Below are 17,499 nucleotides of genomic sequence, written 5' to 3'. Positions count from 1 at the left end.
TAGAGTCAGAGTATCAATATCCATACTGATATATATATATATATATATATATATATATGTATGTATGTATTTAGCCTAACTTAATCCTAAAATCGTCTTCATGGCCATTTATAATGTTGAAAAAAAAGTCTTCTTTTTAGATCTCTTATATATAAAAGATAGATCTTTTATATCAAAGCAAATCTCCCGCGTGAAAATAAAAATAAAAATAGGGTCACAAAACAAAACATAAGTTTATAAAAAGTGTACATGAGATATATCTTATTTATTTGATTCACCTTAAATTTAGAAGAGTACAAAGTATCGTAAAGGGGTCAATTGGTTTTGTGACTCTTTATAAACTTTTTAGTTTTATGACCCTACCTCTTTTTTACACATGAGAGATTTAGTGGGTACTTGGACATAACAACAACAACAACAACAACAACAACCCAGTATAATCCCACAAGTGGGGTCTGGGGAAGGTAATATGTACGCAGACCTTACCCCTACCCCGAAGGGTAGAGATGCTGTTTCCAGGAGACCCTCGGCTCAAAAAGCAACAAAAGCCGATATATTGGTACTTGGACATAAGAATTGTGAAATTCCAGCAAAAAAGTGAAAAAAAATTCAAGTGAAAATGGTATTTGAAACTTAGAGTTTTGTCTGGACATGAATACAATTTGAAGCTGTTTCTGAATTTTTGTGAGTGATTTGAAGTGAAAATCTTGAACAACGGCTTTTTGGAGTTTTTAAAATCTTCGAAATTCATTTTCAAGTGAAATTTAAAATTTTCATGGCCAAACACTTATTCCGAAAAAAAGTAAAATTTTTTTTTAAAAATGAATTTTTTTATGGCCAAACGAGCCCTTATTTTTACTCGTAAGATATATGTCTTTTACATATAAAATATCTAAAAAGGTGTTTTTCTTAATTTTAAAATTATAAAGAAACATGATGTACAAATAGCACCGTACTATACCAAGACAATGCGTTTTCTAGATAATATTAACTACTTAATTATAGTTAATTACTTTATATTTATGATACTTGATTGGACATGAAACTTTAAAGTGAAAAAGATTTAAAATATACGGATGAATATTATTTAACCGAACTGAAAAGGCAATAATGCAACGTAACAGCTTGTTTGGATGATTGTTACGTATCGTTTCATAATGTATCGCATCGTACTGTATTGTATTGTACTGTATCGTTTGATAAATACAATATTTGGATAGATTGTGTTGTTTGCCATCGTTTCATAATATCATGCACCAGTAATATGAAGAATAAACTTGTAATATTATTAAAAAAAATTATGATACAGGATAAAATTACTATATAAAAAGGCAGGGTAAATGATAAAAATAAAATAATTTAATAATAATAAAGGGTGAGATTGAGAGAAAAAGACAAGGTAACGACACGACCACACCAAATCGGTTGTTACATAAAATGACACATTTCGACGTTATGTAACGACGGATTCAAGGATACGATACAATAAAATTTAAGTAACAATCAAAATAAATATTATATTTAAAGTAACAATACCATATGATACAATGGGTAACCATCCAAACAAGATGTAACATGAAACAAAACGCCTAATATATTGTATTCTTATGGTTGATTATTTTATTACATTATGGTAAATTAACAGGTTATGTTAAACACATTTTGTTTTTTTTTCCCAAACATCGTCCGAAGAACAAATGGTTTGAATCATTTGTACATAATACTTATAAGGTAATTTGGGTGATATGATCCAGATGAAAGAGGAAGAAGAAAGATTTCTGCAATCTTCTCTTCTCCTTTCTTCTTCCTCGCACATCATTTCATGTATCACGTTTCCTATCTCTATATATGTATATTTATTTAAAAATATCCAATAGGAAACGTAAAAACACGAGGTAAATATCACCGCCGTCGCCGCCGTTCTCCTCCACCCCGGGTCCTTCTCCGTCATCGTCATCCGCCGCGCCCTCGCCAAAAGTTCGTTTTTCCTCCTATCTCACAGCTTGCGCGCGTTTACTTAAATTGATTTTTTGAATTGAGTTTGAATTTTGTTACTTTATTTTGTAATGTTGTTCTTTTATGAATTGCTGATTGTTTTTTCGTTATTAATATCTCTGTTTCTGTTTATAGACATTGTTTAACATTTAGGCATTCCAAAAGAATCCACATTGTTTCATTCCTATACAATTTTCAGCTTTCGAGAATTCAAACTTGTAAATTTGATCAAATTTTATATGATGTTTTCATTGTTAAACAACTTCTCATGATACCGTATATAATCTTTTTTTTTTTTATGACAGCAGACTCGGGCCAGCTTGCGCGCATGTTAAATTATTCCACTAGGTACCTGCAGGCGTAACTGGTAAAGTTGCTGCCATGTGACCAGGAGGTCATGGGTTCAAGCCGTGGAAATAACCTCTTGCAGAAATGCAGAGTAAGGCTGCGTACAATAGACTCCTTGTAGTCTGGCCTTTCCTCGGACCCTGCGCAGGGCGGGAGCTTAGTGCACTGAGCTGCCCTTTAAGTCGAATTAGCATATTAAACTATGTGTCTTGTTAAATACGTGTTAAATAGCTGGGCGGAGTAAATATGCTTATTGCATTTGATAAAAGTTTGTTAACTTTGTTGCCATTAGAGGCTTTCAATCGAAATTGCATTGTACCTGAGCTTCTTAACAAATCGTTCAGTCAATGCGCTTTGCTAATAGCTTAATATTTCATCAAATCCCGTTGTCTCTCGTATTTAAGTGTAATTACTAAACTTACAGATTATTGACATCCTAGATATAATATCTTTTCATGGTTCGGACCAGTAGCTGATTGAACGCATGGGTTTCTACTTGAACTCTATATATGTATTAAGAAGATAAGTATGTATATATATATATATATATATATATATATAATTTTTTAACTCATAGTGTTTTAATCCTGATTCCATCAGAGGCTGACCGACTCCTCTGGTTCTTTGCTTTTTTTTGCCCCTTTCTTTTTGTCACAACCAAGTTGTCTTGTTTCTTTTCTGTATTAGCAAAACGAAAACTAGTTTGACGAAGTTGTTGTACTAGATGTATGAAGTTGGTATCAATCATGTGGAAGATAGTTTGGAGCATCCGCCTTCATCTGCTGCAGCTGAGTGCCAGGAATCAATTGATACAGTTAGAAAAGAGGGGCAAAGTGGACAAACTCAACAAGAAAGGAGAAAAAGGAAGTTGCCGTCAAAGGTGGAAAGTCTCTCCTTTTATTGTGGAAAATCTCTCTTTTTAACTGTCTGAGGCTTTTATCTTAGCAGTCTTTAATACTGAGTTTGTTTGTGTCGTTGACTTCAATGGTGGGTTATGTGCTGATTTTTTTTTCCCAATCAAGGATTGAAGTGACTTAGGCTTCAAGATAGTTAGTAAAATGAAGATTGACAAATTAGGGGGGGGGGGCAATGAATAGGAAAGAACATACGGAGACGGAGAGAGAAGCATTAACTAACTCAAATATGTGTGACTAGTTGACTACTGATTGTGTAACTAGCTCGCGTCTTATATTCTGCCTTGCAGTTCCCTTTGCTGAATATTTCCAGGAATCTAGTATTGGCATACCAAAGTCTTGGGGTGGTATATGGAGATTTGAGCACTTCACCACTTTATGTCTATAGGAGTATATTTGACGGGAAGTTGCAAGATTATCAGACTCCAGAAGCAATATTTGGTTCATTTTCATTGATCTTCTGGACAATAACACTCATTCCTTTGCTCAAATATGTATTTATCGTGTTGTGTGCAGATGATAATGGTGAAGGTATGTTAAAAATAGACTAGACTCTAAGTCAATGCTTACGGAAGAACTCGTATAACTGATTGTCTATAACAAATACACTTACATACATCCAGGTGGATCATTTGCTCTTTACTCTCTGCTCTGTAGACATGCAAAGTTTAGTCTGCTCCCCAACCAACAAGCAGCTGATGAGGAGCTATCTGCTTACAGATATGGCTACTCTGGGCAGTCTACATCATGTTTACAGTTGAAGAGATTTCTTGAGAAGCATAAAAAGTCACGTACAGTACTGCTTATTATCGTATTATTGGGGGCGTGTATGGTCATAGGTGATGGTGTTCTGACACCTGCAATGTCAGGTAGAAATTATAATTGTAACTACTAGTATCATTTCATGTGGTATTAGTTTGTGTAACTATAATTTACAAGCTATAATTTTTTCTCAATGAGTTTGTTTCTTGCTCAATGGGACAATTATAGATAACAAATTATGAATATGGTGTCAGTGTTGGTGTGGCCCATTAGATGCTTGAAGTCCTGTAATGTCAAAGCCGATTTGAGTAATATTTTTTAATTAGGATTACCTTTTCACTATGACAGTTATATCATCAATGTCAGGAATAAAGGCTGCTGCAGAACACCTATCTCATGGTAACTTTGACTTGATTTACCCTTTTGTTAAATTTTTATGACTTCAATCAGTCAATATGTGACTTCAGCAATGGCTTTGACTATCAAAATATCTCTTATTGTAGATGGAGTGCTGTTTCTTTCTTGCATTATATTGGTTGGCCTGTTCGCTTTACAGCATTCTGGAACCCACAGGGTTGGGTTTTTGTTTGCACCAATAGTGATCATCTGGTTGATATCAATTATGGTCATTGGGTTGTACAACACTGTCGTTTGGAATCCTAAAGTTGTGGCTGCTCTTTCGCCCTATTATATCGTCAAGTTTTTCAGGGAGACGGGAAAAGATGGTTGGATTTCTCTCGGAGGTGTCCTTCTCTCTGTTGCAGGTATATGAAATGTATTATCTCTTAAATCAGTAATTCTTTATACTAGAAGACATAGTAGTCTTTGAGAATTCAAAGCAGTTTGTGCAGACATTTGTTGCAGAATGAGGCTGAGATAAAAATCTACTACTAGAATTTGGATCTGATTCTAATCATTTTCAATCATCAGGTACTGAAGCAATGTATGCAGATCTTGGTCATTTCTCTGCCTTCTCCATGAGGGTAAGTCAAACTGTTTTCTGCTGCTGGACTAGATTAAGCTGTGATTCGTGGAAGCTTTATGCTGTTACTCTCTATTTAGGCCACCATATATGATTTTCCTGGAAAGTCCTGAATACCAGGATTTGAACTAGTTTTATGGGGAAGTAATGGTGTGAGAATGGGTTGTAGGTTGCATTTAATAGATTGTACGTCCCCACAACAATTTGCTACTTTAAAATTTGAAAGTGCAGTTTGAAACAAACAGTTTTTACAAGGATCAAGGGTAACATTTTCTTCTTAATCACAGAGGATATTCAGATAACACATCTGAATTGCGTTTGAAATCCACTGGATGTAGCTTCTAAGTGTAAGAGTTTAAACTCATATTTAGCGAAGTCATAGGAAACAGCATATGCAGCCAAAAGGTTCTTATTTCATGGAATGCGTCTATATTGCCCATGGTTGTCATTTTTTCTGCATCATATTGTTCAACATACTAGTCAACTGGTTGGGGATTCCTTGAACTTACACCATGTCTGTCTGAATTTTTTTGTCCTGCACAGATTACATTTGCATTTGTCGTGTATCCATGCTTGGTGATACAGTACATGGGTCAAGCTGCTTTTCTGTCCAAAAATATAGATTCCCTTCCAAATAACTTCTACAGTTCAATACCTGGTTAGTTCTTTTCTTTTTAAAGCTTAATGTTCTCAGGATTATTGGTGAAATCAAATCAATCCTAACTGCTGGTCTATGCTATCCATGCAGATAGAGTATACTGGCCCGTTTTTGTTATTGCAACCCTTGCAGCCATTGTTGGCAGCCAATCTATCATCACAGCCACATTCTCAATTGTCAAGCAATGTAATGCACTAGGTTGCTTCCCACGGGTCAAGATTGTCCATACCTCAAAGCATAAAGGGCAGATCTATGTACCAGAAATAAATTGGATCCTGATGATTCTTACTCTTGTTGTGGCTATTGGGTTCCAAGATACAACTTTAATTGGAAATGCATATGGTAAACCTTCTTGTGTGCTAAAGATGTCTTATTTGCTCTAAATATCCCTATATGAGACTTTTAGTTTTTTTTGTCCTAGAAGAAAAACATTTCATTCAGATAGAAGATAGAGCTACAATCTCCTTAATGTCTTCTCCCCAACTATTTGCCTACTAAAGCAGCTGAATCTTTCATGTCCTTCTTTAACCTTTAAAGTAGTGTTCTTGGAATCCTGTGTTAAAAAGAATACCATGGACAATTCATCGTTTCAGCCTGTCATTGTGCTGGATCTGAAATTATCAAGCAACTCTCTCTACCAATTTTTCTCTATAGAACCAGATTGGTTTACATAATTCTGTTCTTCCAAATTTTGCTCCTTTTCTCTAGTGCCTACCCGTGTTTCTTTAAACCTTATGCTGGAGGATTTACATACATCCAGGGAAGAATTTTTCTTGCAAAGAGAAAAGAACGATGAAACTGAAACAATAAATGGTGAACAAGGAGGAATCTCTAATTGGATGACGTGGAGAAGAAAAATCTATTTTCCTCAGACACAGTACAGAGGGTATCCCCTTGTGGAAAGTACGGGGGATTTTCCATCAACATTACTGCAGATTAAAAGAAGTCCAGCTTGCCTTCAATAGTTAAATTATTTTTTCTAAATTCAAGCCTTTCTATAACTCTTAATTTGGATTTTCTTATAACTTTTTTTTCCTCCTTTCAGGGCTAGCTTGCATGACAGTGATGTTTATCACGACATTCCTCATGACACTTGTTATAATCTTTGTCTGGCAAAGAAACATAGTACTTGCCACTTCCTTTCTCCTGTTCTTCTGGTTCATTGAAGGTTTCTACCTGTCTTCTGCAGTCATTAAGGCTCCACAGGGAGGATGGGTCTCTCTTTTGTTCTCTCTTGTCCTCTTAGCTATCATGCTTGTCTGGCACTATGGAACTCGGAAGAAGTACAAGTATGACCTGCACAACAAAGTTCCATTGAAATGGCTCCTTGGCTTGGGTCCCAGCCTTGGTATTGTCCGTGTCCCTGGGATAGGGCTAATATACTCTGAATTGGTAACAGGAGTTCCACCTATCTTCTCTCACTTTGTAACAAATCTCCCTGCATTTCACAATGTGCTGGTGTTTGTGTGTGTCAAATCTGTTCCTGTACCCCATGTCTCATCTGATGAACGCTTCCTCATTGGTCGCGTTGGTCCAAGACCATATCGCATGTATCGTTGCATTGTTCGATATGGTTACAAGGACGCACAACAAGATGATGGGAACTTTGAGGACCTTCTCATCCAAAGTCTAGCCGAGTTTATCCAAATGGAAGCTGTGGAACCACAATTGTCGAGCTCCGAGAGTCCATCTCTTGATGGGAGGATGGCAGTTATAAGCATGAGAATTCTACATTCGAGCTCACCATTAATCATCTCAGACGAGGATTTTGTTACGTGTAGCTCCATTCAAAGCAGCAAGTCGCAGACACTTCAGAGTCTAAGATCTTCCTATGAAGATGAGAACCCAGAAGTCAGGAGACGACGAGTCAGGTTTAACTTGCCAGAGAACCCTGGCATAGATCCTGAAGTTAGGGACGAGCTTCTAGATTTGGTTCAAGCAAAGGAGGCAGGGGTTGCATATATAATGGGGCACTCGTACGTGAAGGCAAGGAGATCGTCCTCTTTCTGGAAGAAACTTGCTGTTGACGTTGGATACACATTTCTGCGCAAGAACTGCAGGGGTACTGCTGTGGCACTTAACATTCCTCACATTAGTCTTATTGAAGTTGGCATGATATACCATGTCTAGAGGGAAGCTGGTCGGCTTGGGACAATTGTCTTGTGTCATCCCTTTGTGGAGTTGCCTGCAGAGTTTTTGTCACACCTTATACATCTGAATTTATGGACTATCATACTGTCTTATCGAATTTTTGCTAGTATACACCAACAGAAGAAAAAAAGAAAAAAAAGGAATTATAGTATACATTCATGTATTCAGCGGTTTAGAGACAGTAGTTACAATTTATTGGGTGATCTAAAGTTTATCATTGAAATTGCTATGTAGCCTTTTGTTGCCGAAGATTTTGCATCTTTCTTTTTCCATCATTTCAGTTTATTTACTATCATTAACGGGCACAATGATTAGGACCAGGCAAATTATAATTTACACCTCAAGTTTCCAAATGCAATGGGTATATATATATATATTTTGATTATGAGTAACTTGGTTCGTGATTGCAAAGAAAACTAATTGTCATAAATAATACTTATCCGATATGCAAATTTTCAATTTTGAACCGTTCGTTCCCTCTTAAGGATTGGCATTTACAGGAGCAGCAGTCAGTCATACGAATAAACCAACAGCGGAGAAGTGAATCAAAGGGTGAGTTAACTTCTACGAGAAAAATGTCAAATTTCTTATTTCAATGCACTTTGTTTCTACTTCATTCAGAGGATGAGCTGATTTTACTGTCTTCATTTAGAAAATCTTTTATGTGCCAACCTAAACTAATTAAGTTTTACTATTCACTATAGGAAGATCGTCATAATCAACATACAACAGTATGGTAGCATACCATAAAAAGATTTCGAAATTTTAATAAAATAACAAAACGGAAAACCATGTCCACTGTCCCATTTTGTTACCTTTTTTTCTCCTATTTCTGCGTAGGAGAGATCAAATCAATTCGGAAGTTCCAATTCACATTGAACCAATTTGACGTCTATAAATTCAGCACAAAGAAATGATACTATTGTTCAAAAATACAAAATTTCAAACAAGTGCAGCTTTGTCCAAGATTGTTTCCTCCACAAACTTTTAGAGGGATTACAGCTAGCGGCAATGAGTAGGCGAGGAAGGAAGCCGAGAAGTACAGGGGGGATCTTCTTTTTCTTTATTTTTCTGCAAAATAGCTTGGTTCAATCAAACCAGATGTCTGACCTTATTAGTCTGAGCAGCTACTTCAGATGGTGACGGGAACAAGTTTCTTTTTAAAGGTAAGAATCACAACAACATTCTTGCGGTAAAACAGTGAGCTCGTAAGAAGGGCCGCCTCCACCTCTTAAGCCTTTAGGTGGTGTTCAAACAAAGACGCCATCTCAATCTGGAACATAAAGCGCACAACATAAGTATCCAATATCAGTCATTAAGTGCAAATAGAACATAGACTCCTAGATGAAACAAACAGTTTTGAATGTCAACCACAATTTTAACTCTATTTTCTTCACTTTCTTTACCCACCTTAATCTGACTTCAGCTTCAAACTAAGGAGTGGTACATGGCTGAACCCTTCATTTCGAACCAAATATTGTCACAGTTTCAATGATTTTGAAGATTTACGGTCCAAAGGTTCACAAAGAGGGTAAAAGTCTTACCCCCCCCCTCCTCCCTGAATTTCTGGCCATTAACCAGTCACTTGAGGGTAATAAATATATTTTTTTATATTGAATCCATCTGATAAATGAATTTCCTCCCTCTAACGGTCACCTTAAATATCAAAATCCCCCATAAAATTTCTTAATATGGTGACTTACATTTAAATTTTTCAAAACACTATGTTTGCTTGGATCCTCCAAGAATGCCAGCCGAACCAGTCGGATCCAACACCGATGCAGCCACACTTTTGAAGGATCCAAGCAACATAGTTGGAACATATAAGATTCTTGACCTTTGGACCAAACTTTTAGAATGTCTTACATTCGAAGACTGTTCTTTCTTTAAATTCGAAATTATCACAAGTGATGTTTAAATTTCAATAATTAATGACAATAAGTTCCCTTTTGCATAAATTTTATTAGTCTAGAACCTTTTGTCACATAATAAGGCAGGAAAATTTGAGCAGAATCAGACACGGCTGAACTAGTTTTGAAGATAAAATATAACCATCACACAATCACAGGCAACTTACAGCTGTCAACGCTGTTTCGGCACCTTTATTCCCAGCCTTCCCACCGACGCGATTGAAAGCCTGCATTTAATTACGGGGTTTCTCAGAATACATGACGCAACATGAGAAAGATGATTCACACAACCAAGAAGAATATTGTAAATATAGTTCCATGGAGAGTATACTACATGGAGTATATGTTAATACAAATCCTTAAAAATGAACAGCCACTATCAAATCTAACTATGACATAAAAAAATGTTGAATATAGCAGCATGACTTTGGATTTATCCTACTTTGAAGAGCTTTTATTTTTTCCTAGCATATTTGATAGACAAGAATAAATTATGGCTGAAACAAGCACACTAGCAAGGTACTCAGAATAGCAAAGAACACCAAAAATGAAGTAAAGCAAAAGAACCTTTAGGCTTATACTAGTATTTCTTTGTACAAGTGAAGGTAGAAAATTGTGTAAACAAGTGTTTGGGACCAAAACTAAAGTATAGTAAAGCTATTAAAGCAGCACATCCAATATTGGTAGTTGTACGTTATCTCTAATAAAGTAAAGGGAACAACAATGAGCTCTCCAAATTCGAACTCCTTTATCTCGCTGTACAAGGCTACAAGCTATAACCTCTCAGCTAGATCATACTGTTGCCTGTTGGTGAATTCCTTGCTCCAACCACAGTTTATACAATGGACGAAGAAGCTAGAACACCTTATTGAATAGTTTTTCCAATTTCTTTTCTAGAAGTTCTCCTGCAGTGTTAGGAACTGCAGTTGGCCTGTTAAAGAAAAAACAATCTCGCTGCCAGAACTAAGTCTGATGCCATATTCTAAGGTGGCACTTGGACAATGAACACAGGGTTCCCTTTTGCTTTGTTTTTGCCTTTTCTTTCGTTACTACAGTTATCACGAAAAAAATAGCATAACATAATACAGAGTTTTAATCGGAGTTACATAAATATGTTAGAAATGAATTATTTAGGACAATTATGATAATTGACCTCTAAAAATAGTTAGAACTTACTTTGGAAGCATACAATTCATAGAAAACCTCATTTCCAGGCTGCTATTTGATAAGAGATAACAGAAAGATGAATCCAACTAAAATAACGACACTTCAAGTGTCTGACCAATACACCATATTAGTAGGCTTGTGTATAACAACGATTGCTTACCTGCTCCAAGGTATCACATGTCAAAACACCAAATATGCAAGGAGTACCTGCAACTCATAACATAAGGGAGATTTTATTTGATCAGCCAAACGAAAAAATGAACTGAAAATAGCATATAATTGCAATAGTTGAAGGGTATATAAATTCTAAAGAACTAAAGTTATTGGGAAAATTGACGGAAGATGTAGATTTTGCTCCAGTATATATACTACTTTTTCCATAAGGCTCCATCATATATAATTCTTAACCAAGAACCAATTCTATCTTTACTCCATGTAATTTCAGGTTTATCACCTTTATCATTATACTGTCACATCTATGAACCAGTATATATGGAGGTTTATGTCAACCAATTTTTGTACCTTTTTTTTTTAAATAATGGAGGTATCCAAACCACCTTGCACCTCGATTAATTCATCTGGCAGCCTATTATACTGCTCAGAAGCACAACTATCGAGCAAATGTGACACCAAGAGTAGAGCAAATGAACTCACACATAGTTTTTAACTAGGATTCAAACATAGGATTTTCAAGCTGTTCTACTATGCCTCAACTACTCAGTCATCCCTTTGAGGACCAAAGACAGCGTACTTTCATGTGTACTTACACCTTTGTCGGTTATCTTTTCTAATCTTATCAATCTTGTATGTCTGAACATCCACATTAACACATTCATCTTGTGGATATGTTGGACATTAGAAGCCCAACAATCCCATATAACATTGTTAATCTCACAACCGTTCTATAGAGCTTGCCTTTCACTTTCTCGGACAATACTCCTGTGACACTCCTCTAATTCAACCATCATATTTAATTCCAGATATTACATTGGAAGCTCAAACTATGTTCCAAAATCTTATTATCAATAGTACTTTGGAAGAGTTGCAAAAACATTAAACATTAGCATAATGATTATTGCTCACGTGGACTACAATGGAGCACGTTATCTCACCAGAATTTAGGCCTGCTGAAAGTACTCCGGATGTGGCAGCATTAACGACAGCATCATAGTGAGACGTATCACCTCTGATCTACTAGCCACATAACACAAAAGAAAAATTAAAGACAACGATTCACATTGCAAGCAAGAAAAAAGGAAATACAAGATGATGATTCGGACAAACGAAAAAAGCAGAAAGATGCCCATTTGATTTACAGAAATAAGTAGTGAAACAGAAGGCGCTTCAATCTAATGTCTGTCTGATGGATTTTTTCTTTCTTTCGGGTTTGAAATGCTCAGAGTCTTAGCTTTATATTACTTTTTCCTATGCTGGACGCTTATGAGTATGTTCGGATGAGGTTACTTCAGCATAAGGCACTGAATTCACAGATGCCTCCCCAACTATTTCCAATTAAAACATCTAAGCTTTTGACCAGAAAGATTACAAGTCCAACAAAAAAAAATAGAAGACACTGACCTAAATCCTAAGATTCCCTCCCTCACATCTACGAAAATGGTTAAAAATATTGCCCCATTTAATGATTTCAAGTACATATCTTCAGTCCGGAATCTAAAGCTCAATAGCTTTCTGCATCTAATAATTTCGCTGATTTGTCAAAAGAGCCTTGTCAATCTCTCTGCTAACCTTATTCTCATCAAACTCTAAGCTGCTTCCCCTTTTGGAACTCTAAAGATCAGCTCACTTATAGCTTGTTTGGCCAAGCTTCTTTTTGGCCAAAAGTGCTTTTTTTTGGCCAAAAGCACTTTTGGCCAAAAATTGAGGTGTTTGGCCAAGCTTTTGGAATGAAAAAAAGTGCTTTTGAGGAGAAGCAGAAGCAGTTTTGGAGAAGCAGAAAAAAGTAGCTTCTCTCCAAAAGCACTTTTTTGAGAAGCACTTTTGAGAAAAATACACTAAAAACACTTTTTTAAAGCTTGGCCAAACACCTATTGCTGCTCAGAAGTGCTTTTCAAACTAATTAGCCAAACACAAACTGCTTCTCACCAAAAGTACTTTTGAGAAAAGCACTTTTGAAAAAAAGTACTTCTCAAAATAAGCTGATTTTTGCAGCTTGGCCAAACGGGCTATTATACAATGATGCGAACCAAAGAAATATCGATGAACACATAACACACAGCCAAAGGATAATAAACCGAAAGGATAACTAAAACATCTAACTTTAATCATCCATATTTCCATAAACAATCTACAAAAAGATCATCAAATGAAACAGAGTCGGAGTAAGCAAGTAACATAGGAGGAAAAAAAAGGTAGCCTGAACTTCTGAAGCGACCTTACCACAGCCCCAATACAGAGTATTGCTTGATATTTCTGTGACTTTCCAAGCTGTTGCGCAACCACGCCGATTTCAAAACAGCCAGGAACCCACACGACCTGCATTATGAGGTCAAAACTAGATGATGCCATGAAATGGAAGAGACAACTTTTCACCATGCCTTATTCTGTTTTCGATCTTCTGATACAACATCTTCCAAAACATAAAAGTTCCATTAATCCAAAGTAAATCGTTATGCTCTAGTATAGCATGCCAATAGAGGGGTTTATGAAGCAATCAATCTCTCTTTCAAATTTATCATGCCAAGCGGACCCTTTGTGGATATTACAGCAAGTCCTTGGAGCCATGCAAAATTGTCTTGCTTTACTTCTTCATTTATTTTAACTAAAGCGGTGCTTATATAAATGCACCCACCTGAGCGGCATAATCATGTGACCATTAATTTTCATTCCCATTCTTTTGGATTTAACCTACTTCTGATTGTGATCATCTCATTTATCTCGAACGTGAGCCAATCACTGATAATATTTTCGTCTCCCTGTATATTCAAATTGAAGGGGATCTGCATCCACCTCATTGGCACGTGTCTTAAATCATTTAGTGAAAATAGATCCAAAAAGAAAAGAAAAAATTCTTTCTAATTGATGGATTTATATCTAAACTATTTAAAAGTGCCTCACTGAAACATAGAAGGGCAGCCTGCTTGTCATATCCATCAGCTCTACTCATCAAGCCAATACTTGAAGAAAAAAACACTAGGAAATGCTTCTGTAGAGCGATGACACAGCAGTCAGATATGGAAATATATTGAGAGAAAGAGGAGAATGGGAGTACAGTTAGTCTTCATCGACTCCACACAAGGATGAAATTATTTGGACAATAAATACCACATTCTTGTAAAACAACAAAACTTATTTTGTAAATAGACATAATACGTTAAGTTGGACGTCTAGTCTGCTGCCGCATAACTACTACAACAACAACATACCCAGTATAATCCCACAGGTGGGGAGCTAGCCGCATAACCATTGAATATTTTAAACCCAGTGTTACCAAGCACAGTAGAAGTGCATAAATTATCAGCCAAGTTTCCACCATATTACTATTCAAATCTATGTTAAAATTTTTATAATTAGGAGCCAGTGCATTTCATATTTGGAATAACTAAGGTTGTTTTCCTTTTGATAAGTAGCAGTTGACAAAAGAATTTAAGGAATAAAAGCAGTTTGGGGGAGGGGAGGATTAGATGTCGAAAACGTACATCAATATCTTCATCTCTAACTGAGTAATTCTTGAAAGTGTCCAAAGCTCCCTCCAAAAGCTTCTTGGTGATAAGATCATTGAAACGTGCAACCACCTTTAAAACCAACGGATGACCAGTCATTTCCGATAACGCACAATAACGGAAATTGCTGATGAAAACGACAACTGCTACATGACTTCAAGACTTCAAGTAAAGCCAAAATCATAACGAAATTATAAACCAAACCCAAATTGTGTGACTTTCACTATTTCTTCAAATGAAACCGTTAATTCTTGCAATTGAAAGATCATTACTTTAAACTACTATTCCCGCTTTTCCATTTTGCATGGCACTTTTTCCTTTTTTAATCCAATATGATTGACATACTTCTAATTTTGACTACTCTTTTTTTCTCTTGAACATTTCAATTTGCCCTTAATGATTAACATAGCATGAAGATCAGCAAATACTAAGTTAATTTTATGTTTCATTTCCTCCGTCCCATTTTATGTGACAATATTTGACCAGACACAAAGTTTAAGAAACAACAAAAGACCATATATATATATAGTTACCAAAACTTTCCTTACTGCTAATAATTATAGAAGAGAGAGGACTATCACACGTCCCTTCACCTTTCTCTCCTGTTTTAAGAAAACTAGCTTTTATATTAAGTGAGGTTCAAACAAGTCATGTCATAAGATAAAAAAAGGGCAACCCGGTGCATTAATCCCGCTATGCGCGGGGTCCAGGGAAAGGCTGAACCACAAGGGTCTATTGTATGCAGCCTTACCTTGCATTTCTGCAAGACTTGTTTCCACGGCTCGAATCCATGACCTCCTGGTCATATGGCAACAACTTTACCAGTTGTGACAAGGCTCCCCTTCAAGTCATGTCATAAGACCGGATGGCAAATTCGAGATGTTAAAGATTAAGTAACCTAAACAAAAGGTATCAATCTGTTTAGACATACTAAAAAAGAAAGACTTCCACCTAAAATAGGACAGATGGAGTAATTTGTTTTACTGTTTACACTATTAGTTTATACTCCTTCAATCCCAAAAAGAATGATACGTATTCTCATGACTTATAGCCACAAAAATTTCTCTCACTTGTTTTAAATCACAAATTTCCAAGTCTTTTTTTTATTCTTAAACTACTTGCCAGATAAATCGGGAAGGAGGGAGTATAATTTAAGGCCAGTCATAGCTTAAATTAAGCGTCTAGCCAAACAATTTGCCACATAAAATGAAATGCAGAGGAAAGGGTAAAACAGGAGAAACACTGACAACAGCAAAGCGATGGCCTTTGGTCGAGGTAACGGAACCAGTCAACTGACGAACAGCGCATGTTTGAAACAGATCCGACCGGTCGCAATGTCTCTCAATTGCAGACCCTAAACCTAATTAAATTCAAAGAATCTTAAATAAAAACCAAAGAACATTAAATTAATTTTAAAAATAAAAATAGATTAAAGAAATGTGTTTGACCTTGAGATTGGGTGAATGATAGTGCAGGTGAAGAGGTTAAGCTTTGTCTGTGGAAAGGCAAAGACAAAGAGTAACGAGGAGAGTGCAGTTGTGTGGGATTTACAGTAGTTGTACGAGGTAGAAGATTGCACTGTCCGAAAGCGGAAGTCGCCATTATTACTCTCTTAGGACTTGGGATAAATGTGAACTGTTGACGAGGGAGGACTGGACTTTGATTTTCTTTTTTTTATAGTTTGGGCTTGGAACGCCCGTTTGGGTTAAGAGTGCCATATTCACGCCAAAATTGCTCGGCCTGTCTCATGCCTTTTTCCCATGCTTTTTCGATATTCAATTTTTGTCTGTTTTTGCATTTGCATATGTTATAAAACCAAGCATATTTATTCATCATAATATTACTTAAAATATAATATTTATTTTAATTATTACTTAAATTTTATTCTACTGTATTATTAAATTTAATTGTGCACGGTTAAAATCCGGCTTGCCCGATTTTGCTATTTAATCGAGACCAAGGGATCGCGTCGGGGGTCGGTCTCGTAATGGATCGGGCCAGATTACGAAGATGAGGTGTCAAGTTTAAGAATCGAGGTACCCGCCAAGATCGAGGCCAGTAGCGATCGAGACTAAGTTTGACCGACTTTGAGTGAAGTGCGATAACGGAAAGGCGAGATATCTGTAACCGATCGGAGATCACGGCGAAAATCCTAGAACGGATCAAATCAAGGGCGGTTATTTGTACCAATCATGGGATTTACTTCCATAATAGAATTGTACCATAATTAGGATTCCTCTAGTATATAAAGGGGAGTCCCAATCATTTGTAGGCACCTGACATTCACGCAGACAAAAGCAATAGAATATTCTCTCTTTAATTTACGTTCCCTTGTTCACTGGTTCACTGCTTTTTAATTGTTCTTGCTTTACTAGCTCGAGGGTATTCCAACTCGAGGGCTCTGTCCAAACACTAGTTTGATTTACATTATTGTCAATTTCTATTGTTTATCTTCACGTTTCTCAATTGATATTAAGTAAAATCACGTATCTTTAGAACCACATTACAAGTTTAATTGTTACTCAATTTTTAGGGTAAACAGTTTGGCGCCCACTGTGGGGCTAAGGATAGTGATTGCTTAATATTAACTTTCATAACACACACTGCTTTTACACTTGTTCTCGTAAGTGTTTTTGATTTCAGGAATCAACATGTCAAACTCTCAAGCAGTACTCACTCACACAGACACCGGCCTTGGTCTTTATGGCGAGAATGAGCACGTGGACGTCTCGGGAAACGGAGTACCTCCAATCAATCCTAATGTACCATAGGTCGTAGATCTAGTCGATGTTAGTTCTCGAGTCGCCATTCGTGGAGATTTAGGCGTCGACCCTGAAAATAGCGTACGTAGAGACGCCTGGGCAGCCGATCAGAATGCACAAAATGGTGAAGAATGTGGGATTAGCCTTCGAATGATATTCGACATGTTACA

At 36.5% G+C, this 17,499-nt stretch overlaps 2 protein-coding genes across 3 annotated transcripts; one reads left to right on the top strand and one right to left on the bottom strand.

Annotated features, from left to right (window-relative positions):
• Positions 1–1,655: 1,655 nt before the first annotated feature.
• Positions 1,656–8,059, top strand: LOC104243125 (potassium transporter 4-like). Of its 2 annotated transcripts, none has more exons than XM_070160477.1 (10): positions 1,656–1,977; positions 3,068–3,223; positions 3,548–3,788; positions 3,881–4,126; positions 4,368–4,418; positions 4,523–4,783; positions 4,950–5,002; positions 5,545–5,659; positions 5,750–6,001; positions 6,849–8,059. In XM_070160477.1, exons 2-10 carry the CDS (start codon positions 3,068–3,070, stop codon positions 7,787–7,789), a joined length of 2,316 nt encoding a protein of 771 aa, XP_070016578.1. In that variant the 5' UTR covers positions 1,656–1,977; the 3' UTR covers positions 7,790–8,059. The 2 variants fall into 2 exon arrangements, with proteins under 2 accessions (XP_070016578.1, XP_009796575.1); XM_009798273.2 differs by having other exon boundaries at positions 6,705–8,059.
• Positions 8,060–8,661: 602 nt separating this feature from the next.
• On the bottom strand, positions 8,662–16,256 carry LOC104243126 (6,7-dimethyl-8-ribityllumazine synthase, chloroplastic-like). The gene is made up of 8 exons (XM_009798274.2): positions 16,016–16,256; positions 15,815–15,927; positions 14,544–14,639; positions 13,285–13,380; positions 12,000–12,078; positions 11,048–11,094; positions 9,888–9,947; positions 8,662–9,083 (listed from the first exon to the last, which is right to left on the bottom strand). The coding sequence occupies exons 1-8, from the start codon at positions 16,167–16,169 to the stop codon at positions 9,042–9,044; spliced, it is 687 nt and encodes a 228-aa protein (XP_009796576.1). The 5' UTR covers positions 16,170–16,256; the 3' UTR covers positions 8,662–9,041.
• Between the last annotated feature and the right edge of the window lie 1,243 nt (positions 16,257–17,499).

This window comes from Nicotiana sylvestris, chromosome 10 (assembly GCF_000393655.2).
Source record: "Nicotiana sylvestris chromosome 10, ASM39365v2, whole genome shotgun sequence".
NCBI classification, from domain to species: Eukaryota; Viridiplantae; Streptophyta; class Magnoliopsida; order Solanales; family Solanaceae; genus Nicotiana; species Nicotiana sylvestris.
This window is presented reverse-complemented; position numbering and strand designations above follow the sequence as displayed.